Source organism: Panthera tigris, chromosome C2 (genome assembly GCF_018350195.1).
Source record: "Panthera tigris isolate Pti1 chromosome C2, P.tigris_Pti1_mat1.1, whole genome shotgun sequence".
NCBI lineage: Eukaryota > Metazoa > Chordata > Mammalia > Carnivora > Felidae > Panthera > Panthera tigris.
In genome coordinates this window covers 52,000,810-52,015,000 of record NC_056668.1, presented here as the reverse complement: position 1 = coordinate 52,015,000, position 14,191 = coordinate 52,000,810, and the positions used below count along the sequence as shown (strand labels likewise).

General features: G+C 41.8%; 1 protein-coding gene and 1 long non-coding RNA gene across 3 annotated transcripts in view; both read right to left on the bottom strand.

Annotated features, from left to right (window-relative positions):
• Nucleotides 1-5,412, bottom strand: part of ALCAM (activated leukocyte cell adhesion molecule) — a 211,251-nt gene extending 205,839 nt beyond the window's left edge. For both annotated transcript variants that reach the window (XM_042956425.1, XM_042956426.1), the window contains exon 1: nt 4,767-5,412. In XM_042956425.1, the coding sequence (XP_042812359.1) occupies nt 4,767-4,839 (73 nt within the window). In that variant the 5' untranslated portion in view covers nt 4,840-5,412. The remainder of the gene's footprint in view (nt 1-4,766) is intronic.
• A 2,684-nt stretch (nt 5,413-8,096) lies between these two features.
• LOC122230546 lies at nt 8,097-9,656 on the bottom strand. Its single transcript, XR_006207531.1, has 3 exons — nt 9,477-9,656; nt 8,741-8,865; nt 8,097-8,176 (listed from the first exon to the last, which is right to left on the bottom strand). It is a non-coding gene; the product is annotated as an uncharacterized LOC122230546 (long non-coding RNA).
• Between the last annotated feature and the right edge of the window lie 4,535 nt (nt 9,657-14,191).

Genomic DNA, 14,191 nt, shown 5'->3' with positions numbered 1-14,191 from the left:
CTAGAACAGAAAGAAGTGTGTTTAAGAATATAAAACAAGATGATTATAAAGTATCTAAGATACTGTATGACAAAATACTAACTTCTTACACCAAGTAATGTTAACAACTTAGTGATCAATTTTACAAAGGCCTATGTTTGGTGATCTGAAAACTTGAGAAAAAGAAAAAGGAGAAAAAAGAAACAAAAAGAGACATTTTTGCCTGATTTTTAAAAAATGGTATGTGGGTCGCCTGGGCAGCTCAGTTGGGTAAGTGCCCCACTCTTGATTTCTGCTCAGGTCATGATCTCACAACGGTGAGACAGAGCCCCGCACGGGGCTCTGCCATCAGCACAGAGTCTGCTTAAGATTCTCTCCCTCTGTCCCTCTCTCTGTCCCTCCCCCTCCCCTAAGATAAAAAATAAAAACTAAGTTTTAAAATGGTCAAAGTGATAATTAAATGTAATAAATTAAAGAGTGTTTTTCTATTAATAATATAATGTCATATAGCATGTTAATATAACATGCTTTAGTTGAAAAATTCAAATGCTGAGCAAGGGAATTACTAATCTCACCAAAATCAGAACCATGCATTACAAAGACAGAAAAACTTACAGATGGGAAATAAGAAGGAGGAGGAAAATAGCTTTCCCAAAGTCAGAACATTCCTATATGACATAACTGAAACTGAACATGTGAGTGCTGACTCCAATAAAAAAATAATTTCTGGTAACACTTAAGACTATTAAAGTAGACTTTTATTGATTTTCTTCTCTTTAATAAGTTAACAGCAAACAAGCATTCTCTTCCAAAATTCTATTTAAAAAGATAAGCTAAATTGAATTTTCTAAAAAGTCAAAGTTTGAAATTGTGTCATGAAAAAATTTTGGATTTCTATAGATTTTAAAACCACAGGAAAGCATTATTATTTTCTACTTCCTTCCATAGCGCACTTAAAACCACCTTGCAAATCAATTATTTTAGGGGCATCTTAAGGATGTACATATAAGGCTTTGTCACATGAACATATTAGCATCAACGATCACTTAACATTTCATTCTAGGAACCACATATGCAGTTTAAATAGAGGCAGTCTTCCAGGACATATGGGTTATACTAATGGCGTTTTCTGAGACCTAAAAATCTCTCTTTTCCCAGGATAGTAGGAGACTAAATCCTCTCTATCACACTTCTTCTTTTTTTTTTTTTTTTTTTTTTTTTTTTTTTTTTTTAATAGCCCTCTTCAGGCCTGGAGGAATAAGCACAAGGTATTATAATGGGTTTAAACAAGTAGGAAAAGAGATGGAAATTTCGCAATTGGGTACCACTGACATTTTCTAGCAACACAATTTATATGAACTGTATCCATTCAGTCTGTCTGAAAGCATTAGAAAAATACAAGTGGATAATGACTCTGCCTTGACCAAATCAGCATTTTACCTTAGGTCATTAGAAACAGGGTTTTTTTTTAATTTTTAATTTTTTTAAATTTACATCCAAATTAGTTAGCATATAGTGAATCCATGATTTCAGGAGTAGATTCCTTAATGCCCCTGACCCATTTAGCTCATCCCCCCTCCCACAACCCCTCCAGTAACCCTCAGTTTGTTTTCCATGTTTATGAGTCTCTTCTGTTTTGTCCCCCTCCCTGTTTTTATATTATTTTTGTTTACCTTCCCTTATGTTCATCTGTTTTGTGGATAATGACTCTGCCTTGATCAAATCAGCATTTTACCTTAGGTCATTAGAAACAGTTTTGAGCTAAAGAGATCCCAGAGAGTAGATCCTTAGTCCACTGTTTTACTTACATATGAGAGAGTTGAAGTCCAAATATGTGAAATAACTTGCTCAAGTGCCCAAAGGTGAATGATGCTGAGCCAAGCCTAGGAAAGCAGCTTACTGAAAATAGTATCCCATTAAGTTGTAAATGACTATTGGATTATATAAATCATCAAGGAAAAAGCAATATTTACTGGCTACTAAGCAGTTTGCCATTTTTAAATTAATAAATTTTAATAGTCCCACATCAGGCAGTCTGCAAAGACATTATTTGAGTTGATGCTTTCCCCAAGGCCTACTGAGATAAACAATGCCTTGAGAACATAATACCCCACTCTGGGGGAAAAACTTAAGTGTGCTTATGTCTTAGAATTAACCTTGTATCAGTAAGAAATTAAGAAAAATTCCTGAGAAGGGTGCACACCAAAGATCCAAGAGAAGAAACAGTTAACTGCACCTCCTTGTTGTAAGTAATCAAGGAAAGCATTTTTTTAAAAAAGCAATACAAAATGTCACCACAGGCTGACGCTCTTTCTACAAGGATAATGAGATTCTTGCTTCCTCGGATGCTCAGCACTTACTTCATTGCCTTCATCTCTGAATTCAGTTTCTTTGGTTCATACATACTGTCCCCCTCCCTTCAAAACAGGTGACAGGCCATGCCCGAACGTATCAATGACTATGTAGCGACTACAGCCCAAAAGACCTGCAGAAGCAGTTCCACAGGCGCGAATTTTTGTTCTCTAGGTCTCAACACACACTACTAAAAGTGCTCCTTAAATGAAGGGTTGCAGGCGGGTAAGTCAGTTGGTCTCTTGGATTAAGCCAGCCTGGCCATTGGCACGTATCCCCAACGGGCGCAGCTATGCAGAGGGCTCCGAAGGAGGCGCACTTGCCTTCCAGGACTTGCGTCCCGAGTCTGGACGAGGCGCTGTTAGTGCCACAAACCTTTCTTTTAAACACACTGACACCGAGAATTCTGTACATATGCCAACCCAATAAATCCAAGCAAACCACTGATCTAAGGGTCTGAGGTTTCTGACCCTCAGATCAGCCGAGGTTGGCGGCGCAGCTAGAATGCATCCAGCTCACCGAAAGCGCGCCGCTGGGAACCGGCTGCAAACGCGAGCTTGCGGCTCCAAAAGAATCTCAGAGAAGGAAGTCTGAAAGCGGAACCGCTCCCTTTTTAGCAGCTAAATATGAGGGAAAACCTGTCCTCGGAGGTGGCCCGACTGAAAACTGACTCCAGAGCGACCGCACGGAAAAGGAAACCGGGCGTGTGCGTGTTCTCCCGGGGAATTGGTGTGGTGAGACTGCAACTCTCCAACTGGGCAGAGGGTTAAACTGAAAACCAACCGTGGGGAGGGTGGGTCTTTGCATTTTACTAACTTACCTCACCCTCGTCCACCCTCCTCGCCCCTCGGCCCCAGAGTGAGTGCCCTTCCTTCCTACATCGGACAATGGGATCAGGAAAAAGTGAAATCCACAATGTGCCAAAGTCAGGTGGCTCTCCCCTGGCCACGTCCCGGGTGTGCTTACTCCAACCCACCTGCTTCAAATCCGGTTCAACTCGCGCTTCACACGCCCCGCCCTGGAGCTAGAGATGCGTCGCAGATGATTCTCGCTAGCCTCAGAACTGCAGGTGAGCTCAGGACCTCACCCAGAAATGTAACTTTATAATAGAGATCGGGCGAGGGCACCCACCCCCCTCCTCCGCACCACCACCAGGAAGCCGGCACAGCAGCAGCAGTTCACAAACACTTGTGATCTTCTGGCTCCAGCCCCAGCCTCACTTTCCCTCTTTTCCTGGGAGAGCCACGGAGGCTTCCAAACATCTTTTTTTTTTTTTTTTTTTTTTTTCAGCCTCAGCTTGGTAACTGAAGGGATGTTGAGAAATTAAAGACGCGGAAAGGAAGTGAGTCTTTCTTTGCTAAAAACTAAAGAAAAGGATAAAAGAACAAACAGAAGCCGGAAAAAAAAAAAAAAAGGAAGTAGGAGTTTTTACTTGCAAATGTCTATGAAGGGCTGGAGATAAAACTTCAAAAGGAGAAAACAATTCCAAAAATTACTCGAGTCTAGCAAGCAAATGAACCTGCTGCTCTATCAAGTGACGGCGAACATACAGAATGCCCTGTTCGGGACCAACTCGCGTCGGCCACCCGGTGGGTCTCAGGATGACAGCCACAGGGGCCGTCCCCAGGGTAGGAAAGGGATTCCCGGCTAGATATTTTAGTTATTGGGGATTTTGAGTTTCTTGCTTCTGAGCCTCAGTACATTACTGAAAACTGAGGTTGAATCACAGGTCCTGTAAAATCCACAAGCCACTCACTAAGGTCTCACAACCCTGGCTGCCAAGTCCAGTTCAGGCTGCGTCCTTTGCCTGCCACCACCCCTGCACTCATTACCCACCCAGACCATGGGGGAGGGGGCTTCAAACCACGGTTTGAGCTGCGGGAGGTTTTTCTAAAAAGGAGTGATTAAAGTCCTCCCTTTCTCTTCTACCCTTCCTACCCCTTCTTCACCTCTTACCGAGGGGAAGTTACCAGGGGATTTATCCCCCAAAAAGGGCAGACAGTTATTTCTCGGAAAGCTAAGCGAAAGGAAAACTGCCCGGAGCGCAGTGACGTGGACTTTGATATCCAAAGACTGGAGGAATTGTCAGAGGGCAAGGGCTCGCCGCCTAGGCGGGAGCTGCAAGGGCTGGGGGGGGGGGGGGAGAACGGGGAGAGAACCAGACGAATACTGCCCGTGGGCCCCTGGAGCCCGAACCCCGGCAGCACCCAAAGTTCCTGGAGATTTACCCAAGGCCCCCAGTCCCTGCCCAAACTTGAGCCAGCCGGCCGAGCCCAAACGTGAGGCACAGGTGACTGAACCCAGGGCCAGATGTGTGCCCGCACCGCCCCCACTCGCCCCGGCTCACAGCCCCGGAGGTGCGAGGCCTGCGCCGCAGACTCAGGAAATTGCCCCCGTTCCACGTTGGCCTGGGCTGCTCCCAGGCCCCTGCTCACCTGGCCGGAGGACAGCGGCGGAGATCAAGAGGCAGAAGACTAGACGGCAGGAGGGGCCCGCCTTCGATGCCATATTCCTCCTCCTCGTCCTCTTTGGGGGCCACCGACAGCGTCCGCGCCGCAGGAGGGGGCGTCGTCCCGGCCCCGCGCTGCCCGCGAGCTCGCAGGTCCCAACGCAGGGGGCAGCGGCTTCTCCCAGGCACACCGCCCCCCCTGGGCTGTGGCGCTGGACCTTCGGCTCTCCGCCGCAAGCAACTTTCCACCACGCAGTGCCCCAACTCTTCCTTCCTCCCCTTCAACACCTGCCCTTGGCCCCAGTGGCTCCTTCTCCCGGGACCGACGACCCTCTCTTCCCGGAGACACTTGACTATTTCAGAAAGGTGTACGTGGTTCTTTCAGGCTGGTCTGTTGTTCTCCCTCTCTTGGAATAATAATAATGGTAGTGGCAGTGTGCATAAAAAGCCCGGTGCTAGGCAGGAATCGCCGGGGGTGGCCACAGGGGCGGCGAGTCCAGGCGGTCTCCTCAGGTGGCAGAGCCGTAGCAGCGAAAGCAGCGGCGACGGCAGCGGTCTCAGGGCTGCTCTGAGTGGAGGGACTGGAAGGCGTGTGTAAGCTTCCTCTCTCCTCCTCCTCCTCCCCCCACCGCCGCCCCCCCTCCCTCCTCTCTCTTCCCCGCTTCCCAGGACGCAGCGCCGAGCAGGTGGTTGGAGCACCGACCTGCAGCCTAGAGGCGCTGCAGGACCGAGTCGCAGACGGAGCCCAGCTCTGGAACTCCGCGGGCTAGCAGCTCGCGGGATCCAGGGGCCCCCGAGTGGGAGGTGCTTCCCGCGGCTCCGCCCCCGGAACCACGCTAGCCAATACGGAGCAGACACAGGCGCCGCGAGCGCGCGGGGAGGGGAGCCCTCGGGGCTGCCTCTAGCCGGCGGCTTTACGATCGCCCTCTCGGTCCGGCCTCCCATTTCTTGGTCACCACGCAGCCTCGCCAGGGTTCAAAGAGCGCTTGTCCCCAGACGCTGAATCCAGTGGCTCGCTCCGCAGGGATTTTTCGGCGGTGATGTTGCAGCCTCCATCTTCAATGAAGAGAGTAGCGGGGCAGGACGCTGGGGGGGTGGAGAATTCCGGATTGGTGGGGCGGGGCGCGCCTTGGGTCCTAGGGCGGGAGCGGAGGAGGAAGAAGGGTCTGGAGGGGGTGGCAACGGTGGAAACTCTCCTCCTGAGTGTTAACTGGAGCAGCTTCTGGTTGGCCGGGAGCAATCCAAATCCTGGGCTAATTCCTCCCCGTTTTGCTCCCACTAACCCACCTCTCGAACGCACCTTGTTTTGAAGGCAGATCATTCGAGTCGACTGCCCCAGTACCAAAGAGAAAATATTTACTCTTTCCCGGGGGAAATTAAATGAGGAATTTTTAGATCATACTTCGTCACACGGATTTTCCCAGTGTCTACCTGCCACAACATGTGTCTTTTTTATTTTGAATTAAGCGGCGGTTTTTAGTTACAAACAGAAAATCCTCAAGTTACTCCGATTAAAAGTCTAACTCCTTCTCGTCCGTTCCAGAAAGCCAGGCATCCCAGCAGATGGACAGGCTTCTCTGGCAATTTCTAAAGACTGAACCATCTCCCAGGCGGAACATCGGGAAGCTGTGCCTTTTTCAGATCAGGCAGAGACCATGCAGGAATATTTTCCTCTTGAACTCCGGGGTGGAGCTGTTGGAGCCCTAAGTGGCTCTAAATCAGGGATGCTGGATCACCACTCTGATCCCGGAAGCATAATAAAATCTTGGTCCCTCAACCACTTCGCCAGGGCATTAAATAGCCTTTCCTGCATCACAGGGTCAGCCCTGTGTGAGGCTAGTCTCCTGCAGAGAATGCCAACTAGTAGTCCTCACATACTGAGCTTTCATCTGAAGGCTTCGAGTCACCAACTAGATGGGGGTGAAGAGTTGGGCGGCAGGGGAAGCTTATTAAGACAAGTAGACACATGCCGGCACACACACACACACACACACACACACACACACACTCAGAATGATCTCTGAATTCTTTTATCTTTTTTTATGCTGGAAACTATCAAGCTCTGTCTTCAGCTGTGATTTTTGTCAAAAGCCTGCCTGTCTAGTCCTCCTGGTTTTCTTTATATCAACAGTATCCTACAGTAGAGCTCTTATATAAATAGTTCTTAAAATAAGAACTTAAAATAAGTAGTTTGTTTGGTTTTTTTTTTTTTTTTCCTGCTTGGATTTAACATTAACATTTCATTTGCGTCTTATGAACCAACTGGAAGGCTAACGCTAGGAGACAAATGCCTTTTAGTTCAGTGTTTCATAAGCTAAGTTTGACTGAATTGCTAGCATTCCGAAGGGATCTCATAGAATTCCTTTAGGAAATTGTTTTTCTTTTAACAGCAGCTTTAAGTAGCTCCTACTAGAACAAATCATCCTAACTATATATTCAGCCTAGATCCTCCGCTCTGTCTACCTGACTCCCTTTTGTTTTGGGGTTGGAGTTAATACAGCATAATTGTTAAAAAGTAGATCTGCAAAAGGCACACTGTCTGACTTGGGCTCTGACATTTACTAGCTGCATGATCTTGGTCAATTCACTTAACCTCTCAAAGTCTTAGTGTCTTTATTTGTAGAAAGTGATAACAATAGTACCACTCTCTTGAGACTGGTGAGGATTAAGTGAGATCACACAAAAGAACTGCTTAGGGGGAGTAGAAGGAGCTCTGGCTTTGGGGAATAGTCAGAGTCTGGTTAAAATCTTTCTTCTGCACTTACTCAGCAACTGACCTTGAACAAAAGTCAGCCTCTCATAATTAAAGTATGATGACCTAGTAGAGTGCCACCTTCAAAAGGGTGCAGCTAGATTGGATCAAAATGTATTCCATAACTTAAGGATATTATGCACACACATGCACATGTGTGGAATTCTGAAAGCAATATACATATTTATCTGTAAAGTCACTTGCTTCTAGAGTTCCTTTTACAGAGGAATATGTCCTAGTTCAGGAAAATGCCTTGATAAGCCACTTGGAGCAGTAACACCAAAAGAAGGCTACTAGTTATATATAGCTAAGACCACGAAAGTGAGGGTCATCTGACAATTTATTAAATAACATCATAAAAACTTAAATAAGAATTACGAAATGATAAAAATAAACATAGGAGTTTAACAGGGGAGGGAAGAAGATGATGCTGAGAGAAAGGAAGGGACAAAGACCAAGCCATATTGTTATGAGTTTGGAAATGGTTGAAGGCCTTCAAATATACTTTAATTAATTAAATAGTAACAGTTATTGATCACATGCTGTATGTTAGGTTATTCTAAGCAACTTATATGAACTGAAATAATTACCTCTTCGAAAAAATCTTAGGTGCCTTTGGTGTCTTCATTTCACTCATGAAGAAACTGAAACCCAGAGACAGGAAGGTCACTTCATGATTCATAGCAATGGTAAAGCCTTTGTTCTAGCCCACACACTTTGATTCTAGATGATTCCAATGATATTTTCCTGTCAATTTAGTCATGCATAGAATGGCTACTTCTTACTACAAGAGGTCAGATGAATAGTGTTCAACCAGAGGAAAACATATTTCATTCTGGAGCTTCATCCCTATCAACTTGGCTCATTATCCACTTTGCTTATCAGAGATGTCTAACAATAAATTTATGACTTATTTTGTTTGTTTGGGGGACTTGATTTAGATAGAAATCTCTTTACCTTCTGAAACTTTAATAAAGTCTCCTACCCTCAAACATATTTTCCTTGGGGAAATTAACTAATCAGGCAATGCATCCTATCTGTATGAGCCAGGTACAGTGGTACGAGATGTCAAGGGCATTTCTAGACTGAAATAATTTACCATAAGCAAAACTCAGAGTTAAGAAACTTGAGAATATAAGCCCCACAATGTAGTAAAGAGAGTATTTGTCCTTCAGAATCTAGAGAATGGGGGATTGGATCCACCTTACCTTGTTCTTAAGAGGAAGAGCTTTTCCAACTGCATCTGGATTATAATTGCTTTTGTTACAACTGAGAATATGTAGTATTCCAATGATATTTACCAGACGATTTAGTCACACATCAGTACTTCTTACTACAAGAGTTAAAAGGAATAATGGTCAGCCAGAGAAAAACATTTCATGTTACCAAGAACATGAAAAGAGTTTTGCATCTTCAATATAAAAGAATTCATCATCAATCAGGACAGTATGTTCTAGGCAGTGACACAGCACACCAAGCAACTCTCCTACTTAGAATCCATTGAGATCAGAACTCAGGACCCCTAAGGCTCAGACCAGGAACCTTTGCCCTGCACTAAAACATTAACCAACAGTATGTGACAAACATAGTCAGGTCAGGCATGTGAACATTTGAAAAGCTGAGATGATTTTGTTCTTGTTCTAATGTAAACAGTTTCCTACCAGAAATGAAATTTCACTAAAGATGGTATTGGAGGCTGGTGACATTTATTCCTACCACCTTATATCATCATGCTCTGTGTAAGGTTCTAGTTTTTGAACAAAACAGGTAATGCAGTTCACAGGCATGCAATAAATCTAATTCACTTTCTTCCCCTCCACCTCCCCACTGATGATTAGACATTTCTAGCCAATACTTTGCAAATACACTGAGCACTCTATAAATAATCACATTTGAATGGTGAGTGAACTTTTTCACAGAATATAAACCTCGAAACAAACTTACAAGGGAGAGTGATATAAGGAGATGAAAGGTGTTTCAAGTGGGTCTTTAATGATTGGACTAGTATGATTCCGTTAAATCAATTCCAATGTGTGCTTTTCTCCCCCACACCACCGATCAATTGTTGGACACTAGCTGGATGTTCTAGAATTCAACTCCATTCTGACAGTATCTACCTGGAGACAGCATCAGCCAGTTGGAAGAGATACATATGGCAAGATGTGTGGGAAGGAGAGCAAAGCTTTCATGCTCTCTGAGGATACAACTCTCCCCAAATCTACATGTGTTCACCAACCTCGAAGCTCTCTGAATCCTGTCCTTTGACATTTGGAGAAGGCTCCATTACATAGGTATGACTGATTAAAATCATTGGCCCCTGGTGATTTTAACTCAATATCTGAGTCCCTCTCCCCACCCAGGAGGGGTGGGACTAAAAATTCCAACCCTCTAATCACCTGATTGGGCCTCCTAGCAACCAACATTCATTCTTAGATTATCCAAAGGCTTTTCCAAAGTAACTCATTAACATAACAAAAGACACCGTCATCACAGTTATCACTTAAAAAATTCCAAGGGTTTTAGGAGCTCTTGTCTGGAATGGATCCAAGACCAAATACATATTTCTTATTATAAATCACAATGTCACAACTTAGCTGACTAAAGTTTAGGAAAGGCAAAGAGAATGAGTCACGTTTTAGTCACCAGTGAAAACTCTGAAATATAAAGTGAAGAAGTTAATCTACAAGAGAAAGAGCATGATAAAAACTATTTGCCCCTAATGAGACTAAAACAAAAAGGGCCATCCCTCTTTGTCTAAAACAAAAAAGGGTAGGCAGCATGCTGGGAATAGAATCCTGACTAGTAAAGTTTCTAAGTGACCAGGCAGGAGATGGGCAAGCACCTGGGTTAATACACTGATGACAAAGATTGAAACAGAGGGCTAAATTGGATTTATATTAAGTCTATGAAGACACGACTCTTTTAAAGAGTCATAGAGATTATGTAGGTAAAACAAAACTCTGTTTTATTTCTGGACCCCAAGGTTTTTTGGGTCAGTAATTCCTAAAATCACTCTAGATAGGGATTGGAGAACAGATGGGTAGCCATCCTGCTAAGAAATATTTCCTTGAACTTTATTGTTGAGAGAGTTTCTCTTCAGAGGTTTCTGTATATTTTCATCTTTCAACAGAAATAAGCAGCTTTTCGGTTTTGAATGAGTAATAGGTGACTCAGAGTGAGGTTATTCAGATGTTTGATATCTTAAAGGAAATTTTAACTTGATTAATTCTTATGAAGTTTTCCAAGTTATCTCTTGCTTTCTCATGTACCTCCTAGCCATTGCAATCTATGAAATTTTTATTCAGGAATTTGAGGTACATACATGACTGTAGAAATATGAAAACAATGTATATTTGATTCTTTTAAGCAAATCACCATGGATTTAATGGACTTCTGGAAAGCAAAGTAATTAAGTACAAATTTCAGTTCATCCATACTATTTTCCCTCAAAATAAGTAAGATGACTGACTTTACAGGATAGTATTAAGAAGACATTCTTAGATAAACAGATAATCCCTAAGGAGTGATAATACTTAGACAAAAAAAAAAAAAAAAAAAAGCTTAATAACACTGAATAAAGGCTCATTGATTATGCAATATCAGAAAGAGCCTTAAAATTTTTATGATTTTCAGAGCCTCACAAGTAATTTAGATAAATTGTTTTCAATCTTTTTAAAATTTTTTAAAAATGTTTATTCATTTTTGAGAGAGAAAGAGACAGAGACAGAGTGCAAGTGGGAGAGGGGCAGAGATAAAGACACACACAGAATCCGAAGCAGGCCCCAGGCTCTGAGCTGGCAGCACAGAGCTCCACACGTGGTGGCTCAAACTCACCCACTGTGAGATCATGACCTGAGCCAAGTTAGACACTTAACCAACTGAGCCACCCAGGCACCCCATTTTTCACTCTTTTTTTAAAATACAAAGCTGTTTCTTCTAATATAGGCTTATTCTGAAGTCCAATTCCTACCTCTCCCTTGTTCAATCCATTCAGACCATATTGGTCTCCTCACTGTTCCTAAATACACCTGCCCTATTCCCATATAAGAGACTTTGTACTTGCTGTTTCTAATCCTTGGAACTCCCCCCCCCCCCCCACAATCATTATTGTAGCTTATTCACCTCTTTCAAGGTATTTCCCCAATGTTACCTTTTTTATTGACCTGTTCCATGAACAACTATTTAAAATCTCAACACCCCCCCAGCCCCAATACTCTTATCTCCCTTTTCTGCTTCTTTTTTTTCTCCATAGACTCTACCACCATATAACAAATAACCTTATATATCTTGAATACTGAATATTGAATATCTGCCTCCCTTTACTGGACTGAAACGTTAACAAGAACAGAGATTTATGTCTGTTTTATTCCCTGCTATATACATAGAATAGGCAAACACATAGTAGGCACACAATACTATTTGATTAATGATTTAATCCGTTTATTAATACATGGATGACTAATAAATTATTGTATGAAGTAATTAATCTGATATAGGTGGAGCTGCTTTGGCTGAAGTTTGAAAAGCAGCCTGAAGTTTTACTGTCTCCTTTAGACTTTAAAGGAATAATCAGAAAACCCAAATAAAAAAGCACCCTGTTGAATGGGAGAATATATTTACAAATGATATATCCGATAAGAGGTTAATATACAAAACATATAAAGAACTTATGCAACTCAACACCAGAAATCATTAAAAAGTGAGCAGAAGACCCAAATAGAAATTTTCCAAATGTCTTTTTAGATGGCCAACAGACACATGTGAAGATGCTCAACATCACTCATCATCAGGGAAATGCAAATCGACACCACAATGAAATATCAGCTAAAACCTGTCAGAATGGCTAGAATCAAAAAGGCAAGAAATAATAAGTGTTGGCAAGAATGTGGAGAAAAAGGAATTCTTGGGCACTGTTGGTGAGAAGGTAAATTGATACAGCCAGTGTAAAAATGGTAAGGAGGTTTCTCAAAAAATTAAAAATATAAATACCTTATGATCCAGTAATTTCACTTCTAGATATTTACCCGAAGGAAACAAAAACATTAGTTTGAAAAGATATGTGCACCCCTATTTTATTACAGCATTATTTATAATAACTAAAATAAGAAGCAACCCAAGTGTTCATCCATAGATGGATGTATAAAAAAGACATGGTATATGCACACGATGGGATATTAGTCATAAAAAAGAGTGAAATATTTCCATTTGTAACAACATAGATGGACCTACAGGGTGTCATGCTTAGTGAAATATGTCAGACAGAAAAAGAAAAATAATACCATATGATTTCACTTATATGTGGAATCTAAAAAATAAAACAAATGAACAAACAAGCAAACAAACAAACAGAAACAGACTTATAAATTCAGAGAATAAGCTGGTGGTTGCCAGAGGGGAGAGGGATGGAAGGATGAACAAAATACGTGAAGGAGATTGAGAGGTACAAACTTCCAGTTATAAAATAAATAAGTGGTGGAGATTAAAGGACAACATAGGAATGTGGTCACTAACATTGTAAAACATCATATGATGACAGATGGTGACTACACTGGTGGTGAACATTGATTAATATACAGATTTGTCAAATCACTATATTGTACACCTTAAGCCAATATAACATTGTATGTCAACTATATTTCAATAATAAATACGTTTTAAAAAGAAAGGATAGAAAACCATGGGCCAGTCTAACTACATCATATGGTAGATGAGGTAACAGAGGTCCCAGAAGCCCAAAAGACATAACCAAAATTAAACACAGCTTTGGGTCCCACTTTTGGTTTTTTTCCTCAAATGCAAATGGGTCACTTTCAGTTACAGTAAATATACAAGATACCCTGTAACTTTTAAGACAAATTCTCAAGATAATAAAAAATTTGGATGCATATCAGACAGCATTAATCAATTTCAAATACAATACATTTATCCAAACTCCAGAACAAACATTCTAAATAATGTTCTGTATAACATTCCACTAAGGCATGATTATGGATGCTGTATCAATATTGCAAAGTCTACAGAGGCGGTTCAGTATTCAAGATTTTAAGCCTCCATGTTCTATAATACTTTGTTCTTTAGAGAGTGGATTTGCTAAAATTATTGTATTCAACAAACACAGATTCATAGCCTATTAAATTAGCAGTGATACAGGACAAATATTTAATGTCCAACATTTTAACTTTGCATGGAGGTGTTTAATGTGTTTACTTTCCTTTGTAAGGGCTAGAAATTCACTTAATAATTGTACCTCAAGATGAAAAGCTTGTGAGAAAATGCAGTACATATTAAAACAGCTATATAAGCCAGCCCATGAAAAGATTCATAAACATGCACATGCTTTCATTGAAATCACCAGAATCTGTTATGTATTCTAGCTGGTAGATGAAATGATTTTTGGCTATAGCTTCCAGTTTTGAAATTCTTTTAAAACTGGCTAATTGATACATACATCTCTTAAGGAAAACTATTTGCCTTTTTATGAATACGAACATCCAAGTTATAGAGTGAAATACTTTTTCCAGATGTGGTTAACGTATCAAATTAATAGAGAAGTCCCAAAGAGTGTAACTCTCAATTTTTTTCCCCCTTAGGCTAAGGACATTTCAAAAAAGTACAAGCTCCAAGTTATTCCTTAGATTTTTAATTTTTTTCAGGATTTA